At 34.6% G+C, this 7,464-nt stretch overlaps 1 protein-coding gene and 3 pseudogenes across 1 annotated transcript; all 4 read right to left on the bottom strand.

The window, feature by feature from the left end:
• LOC125582510 overlaps positions 1-620 on the bottom strand; it is a 4,535-nt pseudogene extending 3,915 nt beyond the window's left edge.
• A 34-nt stretch (positions 621-654) lies between these two features.
• LOC125582509 lies at positions 655-1,816 on the bottom strand (annotated as a pseudogene).
• A 2,034-nt stretch (positions 1,817-3,850) lies between these two features.
• Positions 3,851-6,262, bottom strand: LOC125582014 (calcium-dependent protein kinase 12-like). The gene is made up of 6 exons (XM_048748387.1): positions 5,734-6,262; positions 5,139-5,282; positions 4,905-5,057; positions 4,551-4,834; positions 4,243-4,467; positions 3,851-4,172 (listed from the first exon to the last, which is right to left on the bottom strand). The coding sequence occupies exons 1-6, from the start codon at positions 6,260-6,262 to the stop codon at positions 4,008-4,010; spliced, it is 1,500 nt and encodes a 499-aa protein (XP_048604344.1). The 3' UTR covers positions 3,851-4,007.
• A 434-nt stretch (positions 6,263-6,696) lies between these two features.
• LOC125582508 lies at positions 6,697-7,373 on the bottom strand (annotated as a pseudogene).
• Between the last annotated feature and the right edge of the window lie 91 nt (positions 7,374-7,464).

The following is a 7,464-nucleotide window of genomic DNA, read 5'->3' as shown; positions in this document are numbered from 1 at the left end:
AACCACTCGAATCTTTGTCGAAGAGGAAAACGCTTCCACTAGATTCTCCTCTCTCTCCAGCTTGGTTCAAGTGGATTGTTGCAGCCAAAAACTCTCCATAGTCTATCGTCCCACTCTCATCAACATCACCTAATAAAAACACACAACACATCATAAGATGATACTTAGTGAAAGTTTATAGTAAGAAAAGTAGTTAGTTACTGCTTCCAAGAGTTCTTTGATCTCTGACTCCACAAGCTCTGATCCAACACGTCTGACACTGTCTTTCAATCTTCAAACGTAATGGTTCCACTGTTGTCAGTGTCTATCATCTTGAACAGTTCTTTGAGCCCCCGATCTCTTCCTCAGATAGTCCTTCTGCAACTACGCGTAAAGCCGTCTTCTTGAGTTTGTTCATTGCAGAGAACCTTTTCAGGCGAGACACAACTGCAAAGTCCAGTGTTTTATCTGGAGCAACAGTATCATCCACAATCCAAGGGTGACCTGACAAAATAAAAACATATGAATCACACACTAGCAAGAATATACACCATCCTTAACAGTGTAGACTCAAAAGGCAAGTGCTGCTTACACAAGACTTGATGAGCAGTTAGCCTTTTCTGTGGATTGCTCTCAAGCATCTTCCCTATAAGATCCTTGGCACTCTCTGAAATGCTAGGCCAGGACTGGTCTCAAACTCCACCTTACCCTGTCTAATCTTTCTGAAGATCCCATATTTAGTTCCTGGATACAAAATAGGACACACATGACATGAGAGAGTCCCTCCCAACATGAATCAAACCTAGTAACGGTAACGCTGCAATTATACATATCTCTAGTGTGGAAGAAAGATCTAACCAGCATTGAAAGGAGGGAAACCACATAATAGAATGTAGAGATAACTCCAGCACTCCACACGTCACATTCACGACCGTAATGCCTATTTAAAACCTCAGGTGCCACATAGTATGCACTTCCAACAAGTCTGTAAACGTTGCACCTGACAGAAAACAAAGAACATAGATTTGAGTGGACAAACACACAAGCAAGGGTCAATGAAACAGTATCCGACAACACAATCGTAGACATAGCCGGTCCTGAACATAGGCTATTAAACTATTGGTATATAGATCCCAAAATATTAAAAAAGTTTTATATATATAGGTTCCTAAATTTAAATTAAAAAAAAATTCTTTTTATATAAATCCTTAATAAATTGTCTATAACGGCCAAAATTAATCATAGATGAAACTAGAAATCAAAAACCAGACCTGGTTTGAAGAAAACAGAGAGCCAAAGTCAGTAGATTTAAGAGAAGAGTCTTCATCAGTTGAAGAGAACAAGAAGTTCTCAGGCTTAAGATCTCTATGCACAACACCAAGAGAGTGACAAGCCTCAACGACGCTAACAATGGTCTTGATACCTTAGCTGCATCTCTCTCACTGTAATGACCTTTCATCGCGATTCTATCAAACAACTCACCACCTTCACAAAGCTCCATCACAAGGTGGACGCTGGTATCATCCTCGTACGTTTCTTGTATCCTGACAACGTTGGGGTATTCAGACAAGTGATGCATTATCTGGATCTCCCTCAAAACGTCGTCGTAGTCTTCTTGGCAAAGGAGCTTCCTCTTGGGGATGGTTTTGCAGGCAAGCTTTTGACCAGTTTCCTTGTGGGTGCAGAGGGAAGTGGTTCCATACTGTCCTTGTCCGAGGAAACGACCAAGAACGTAGTCGTCTCTCAGGTTCTTGGTCTTGTAAGGGAGAACCCATCTGGTTCTTGATTCGCTGGCCATAGTTTTCAGAGTCTTGACTTGTTCTTTGGAAAAGATGAAGAAGAAACAATGAGGAAAGAACTGAAGAGAGGGAATTTAACACAACTTTTATTGAATTAGCTTCCCATTTGAGTTTTTTTCTTTTCTTTTCACATTAAATGAATAATGAATGGCAAGTTATTAATTACTTGACTTGGTTGTTTTAGTTGAATAAGTTGTCAGCTAGTAATTATTAGCTGTTACAGATATATATGAATTAATTGAACATTTCATTGACCAAAAACATAAGTTAATATTTTTATATATAATGTGCAATGAGCATGGTGAGTTGTAGACCTCTCTCCAATCACACTCTATAATTTCCTCTATATTTCACTCTAAAATAGAGTAACTCTATTATAGAGTTGAATTTGCTCCAATGGTTCACTCTATAATAGTTTACTCTATAATAGAGTGAAATATAGAGTATTCTTTTTTTTTCACTCTATATTTAGAGTAAAAAAATATGATTACTCTATATTTCACTCTATTATAGAGTAACTCTATTATAGAGTGAACCATTGGAGCAAATTTAACTCTATAATAGAGTTACTCTATTTTAGTGTAAATTATAGAGGAAAAAATAGAGTGCCTTTGGAGATGCTCTAAGATATAGAACATACAACATGATAATGGCAAAAACATGGTCAGATGATCTCATTTCATGATATCAGATTTGCCTGTTTATTTTAAACTTGAGTTTCATATGATAAAAATATAATTATATAGTTTCAGCACGTTTGTGTGTTTCTTCAAAATAATTGATATGACTTTGGATGCAACACAGAAACTTGTTGAACATTCTCTAATTACAGAAAACAATTAACATATAAGAAGTTGATCAGAGAAAAAGAAGAAAACAACTGCTTTGATTGGTGACATGCATTAGCCATGATTTAGTTTGAGTTATAATATAACTCAAAATATTACCACCATTCATGAAGTAGAATCAATTTTTTTGAGTTATTATGTGTTATAATTGACATACAATTTTGAGTTACATCTTTTGTTAAGTTGATAACTCAAACACTTATTCAACATCAAAGAAAATTCCATGTATTCATTTTTTGAGTTAATAGTTTATAAGAATTTTTTTTTTAATTAAAATCCCACTTCCACGTTACTTTAAGATTATGTCCCATGTTTCTTTTTTTTTTAATTGGTAAAAATTCTTCAACAAAAAAAAAACAACTATTTGTTTGTTAGAAAAATATTGCATAAACTTCTTCTTATTTGAATTTGTCTAATAAAATAGTCCCTGTAATTTTAAATGTTAATTACGTTTGGTAACAATAATAAGCTTACATAAAAATATTTACTATTTATTTAATTAGCTTTTGTTATTTAAATTTAAAATTTTTTATTTTATCAATTTTCTTATTAAATTTGTAATAATTGCTATTATTATTATTATTATTATTATTATTATTATTATTATTATTATTATTATTATTATTATTATTATTATTATTATTATTATTATTATTATTATTATTATTATTCTTATCATTTATAATTTTCATACAATTTATGCATTATAAAGTACAAATCAATAATTTATAAAATTGTAACATGACCATGATTTCACTTGTTTTTAATATCAATTAATAAAATTTCAAAATATTTTTATTTAAACTATTAAACGAAATTGTCCTATAACTTTAACTGTCTATTTGGTAACTGAAGTTTTTACACAAAAATATTTGTAAATATATAGATACCATTTGTTATAGTATATACATATATTTATGTATATTTTCTTAAATTAATTATTTTTAAATTTAATTTATTTTAGTTTCTCTAGTTTATTTTAGCAAATTTATATAAATAATATTATTACAGATATTCATATTTTTAAAACATACTTCAACTTATACATCAAAACTTTAACTGTCAATTATTTTAAAATATAATAAATTTTTACAACAAACAATACATAAATCTACGGTTTATAACTACATAATTTTTACTGTGAGTTAAATCGAATTAAAACTTTATTGTAATTCAACACTAATACAACATGTCACCACTTTGTAAAGTTAAACCGCATAAATCTCACATGTTAAACTGCTTTGGTAAAGTTATTAATGTCACACATGTCAAGACACACATTATATTAAGGCCACATACCATTTTGTACCAGAGAGCTAAACCTCTGAGAACAATGTTTGATAACTGTTTAAGAGCTTGATTCCAATTACACTACTCATAATTAGTTTTTATTGAAAACATAACTGCTTTTAAAACAGAAACAGAAAGTTCTATCAAGAAAATTCCAGAGTTGAATGTTCCTCATTGTGCCCCTGCTGATCCCATCACTGCCACCATTGCCTTTTCTCATCATTGCCACAAATTCTCCATAGTCTATTCTTCCATCCTACAAAACAAGCAAACACCATCAAACTTTGACTTAGCTCCTTCACTAGGAAACAGTGAATATCACTTACACTGTCTTGGTCGATGTCTTTGATCATTTTATCCAGATTCGAATCTTTTATCCCAAACTGCTTCCAAGCCTGTTGGAGTTCATCAACAGTGATGCAACCACTTGCATCTTTATCAAAGAAAGAGAATGCAGCTACTAGATTCTCCTCTCTTTCCAGCTTGTTCAAGTGGATTGTTGCAGCCAAGAACTCTCCATAGTCTATCGTTCCACTCTCATCAACATCAGCCTAATAACAAACACACACACACATCATAAGATGATGTTGGATAAAACTTAAGAAGAATAGTGAAAGTTAAGTTGCTAGTTTACAGCTTGCAAGAGTTCTTGGATCTCTGATTCCACAAGCTCTGACCCAACACATCTGACACTGTCTTTCAACTCTTCAAACGTGATGGTTCCACTGTTGTCTGTATCTATCATCTTGAACAGTTCTTTGAGCCCACCAATTTCTTCCTCAGATAGTCTCTCTGCAACTACGCGTAAAGCCATCTTCTTAAGTTTGTTCATTGCAGAGAACCTTTTCAAGCGGGACACTACTGCAAAGCCCAATGGTTTATCTGGAGCAACCGTATCATCCACAATCCAAGGGTGACCTGACAAAACAAGACAACTTCAATCACACGTTAGCAAGAATCTATATTAAGCTCATATAAGTAAGCTTACACAAGACTTGATGAGCAGTTAGCCTTCTCTTTGGATCACTCTCAAGCATCTTCTTTATAAGATCCTTGGCACTCTCTGAGATGCTAGGCCAAGGATCGGTCTCAAAGTCCAGCTTTCCCTGTAGAATCTTTCTAAAGATCCCACGTTCAGTTCCTGGATACAAATTAGGACAAATGAGACGAGAGAGACTGAAACGCTGCAATATAAAGACAAAAGAGAAAGAAAGAATCTAACCAGCATTGAAAGGAGGAAAACCACATAATAGAATGTAAAGGATAACTCCAGCGCTCCATACGTCACATTCACGGCCGTAATGCCTACGTAAAACTTCAGGTGCCACATAGTATGCACTTCCAACAAGTTTGGAAAACGTTGCACCTGACAAAAAAACAAAGAAACAAACATTAGCATTTAAAACATGGGTCTTTAAGCAAGGGTTCAATGAAACAGTGTCACAAACACACAATCATGGAGAGAAAGAAAAAGAATATGTAAAGGTCATAGAGGGAAGAATCAGGCCGGCTAAATAGTGTCATAGGCCCTGGGACAAAAAAAAATTTAATTTCTAAAATAATATTCTTTTTTACAAAATCCGATAGATATTTGTTGTTTTTTAATATCAGAAGTATTTTTTAAAATAAAACTGAGTTAAAACAAAAAGTACTTTCATATAAAAAAGGTTTTTCTTCTTATTTTTAATATAAAATACATGTATTTAACAAAAATAGAACCGTTATCTATTAAGAAATAGGGGGACAACTGATTGGACCGAAGAGGCGCACAGCTTGTCCCCCTATCTAAGCGGGCATGGGAAGAATCAAAACCAGACCTGGTTTGCAGAAAACAGAGAGACCAAAGTCGATAGATTTAATTGAAGCGTCTTCATCACGAGAAGAGAACAAGAAGTTCTCAGGCTTAAGGTCTCTATGCATAACACCAAGAGAGTGACAAGCTTCGACGACCGAAACAATGGTCTTGGTGAGCTTAGCTGCTTCTCTCTCACTGTGATGATCTTTCTTGGCGATTCTATCGAACAACTCACCACCTTCACAAAGCTCCATCACAAGGTGCACGCTAGTAGCATCCTCGTACGTGCTGTGTATCCGGACAACGTTTGGGTTTTCAGACAAGTGATGCATTATCTGGATCTCCCTCAAAACGCGGTCGAAATGTTCTTGACGAAGAAGCTTCCTTTTGGGTATGGATTTGCAGGCAAGCTTTTGACCAGTTTCCTTATGGTTACAGAGGAAAGTGGTTCCATACTGTCCTTGTCCGAGCACACGACCAAGAAGGTAATCGTCTTTCAAGTTCTTGGTCTTGTAAGGTAGAACCCATCTGGTTCTTGACTCGCTGGCCATAGTTTTGCGAGTCTGACAGAGAGGAAAAAAAAATAATAAGGAAAGAAACTGACTTGAAGGTATTGAAGAGAGACAAGTGAAGAACACTTTTATTGGGCAGACAAATGATAATATAATCAAATAGTAATCATTAGGTGTTACAGATATTTTCATTGACCAACAAAATCAAGTTAATATTTTTTATGTATAGTAGGTATCTACGTATTCGCTTCCTAGGACACTAGATAATGGAAAAACGTGTTCACATGGTCTCATTTCATGCCATAACACTTCCTGTTTCACCCAAACTTGAATAAAAGATATGCTAAAAGTATAAATTATATATTTTAGACACGTTGTGTATCTTCTTCAAAATAATTGATATGACATTTGATGTACGCTTAAACCTTGTTCGGCGAGGCTGTGAGGGACGACCACTTTGGACTAAAAGAAGCTCAACTCTTGATCATGTGGATTACTTGCCCCATTATCGTTTCTGGTTCATACCCGCCTATTCAAGATGGAAAAGAGTAATATATCAGAGTTTTGAAAAAAGTTTTTAAACAGTAAACTTTAAACTCTAAACACTAAAACCTGAATCATAAACCTTAAATTTTAAACCGAAAACACTAAAGCATAAGCAACAAAATACCAAACCTTAAGTAGAAAATACCTTTTTTCAATCTTTCCATGACATCGTTTTCATAAGCTTGATAACCATCACCAACTATGTTCCTCTGTGGTTCTGCTTCTGCAGATTTCTTGGCGGTCACAAAATCGGTTTGTGCTCTCTGTAGCGGTACAACCAGCAATGGATTAGAGAGATCACCACACAATGTTCTCGTCACTGCTACCTACAAGAGAGAGAAAAAAAAAGAAATAATCCACCATTTGACTTTTGACATAACACCAAGTTAATACTCACAGCTTCATCTTTTGTAGCCATTACAATAAGAGCAGAGCATTTCTCTATGGTACTCCTGATGACAACATCTTCAAACCCCACCAAACTTTTCAAACACTTCTCTCTGAGCCTTCCCGCTGTATAACCTTCACCAAATCAAGAAACCTTCAACACTCTCTCCTTATCAAGCTGAACACTAGCACCAGCTCCAGATCCACTTGGGATCATCTTGGCGTTTATGTAAGTTCAAGGCTTTCAACTTGAATGCTTTTGACATCTCTTTCTCGCTGAGCTTCAGAGCTTCCTCTCCAGAGGATAA

The sequence above is a fragment of the Brassica napus genome, chromosome C2 (assembly GCF_020379485.1).
Source record: "Brassica napus cultivar Da-Ae chromosome C2, Da-Ae, whole genome shotgun sequence".
NCBI lineage: Eukaryota > Viridiplantae > Streptophyta > Magnoliopsida > Brassicales > Brassicaceae > Brassica > Brassica napus.
This window is presented reverse-complemented; position numbering and strand designations above follow the sequence as displayed.

What these genes read in the sequence shown, in the direction of transcription:
- LOC125582014 (XM_048748387.1), bottom strand. Translation starts at nt 6,262, where the DNA reads ATGGCCAGCGAGTCAAGAACCAGATGGGTTCTACCTTACAAGACCAAG. An exon ending in AACTGCTCATCAAGTCTTGT is followed by an intron (nt 4,835 to 4,904) that starts GTAAGCTTACTT and finishes TTGTTTTGTCAG; the next exon opens with GTCACCCTTGGATTGTGGAT. An exon ending in TCCAAGAACTCTTGCAAGCT is followed by an intron (nt 4,468 to 4,550) that starts GTAAACTAGCAA and finishes GTTTGTTATTAG; the next exon opens with GCTGATGTTGATGAGAGTGG.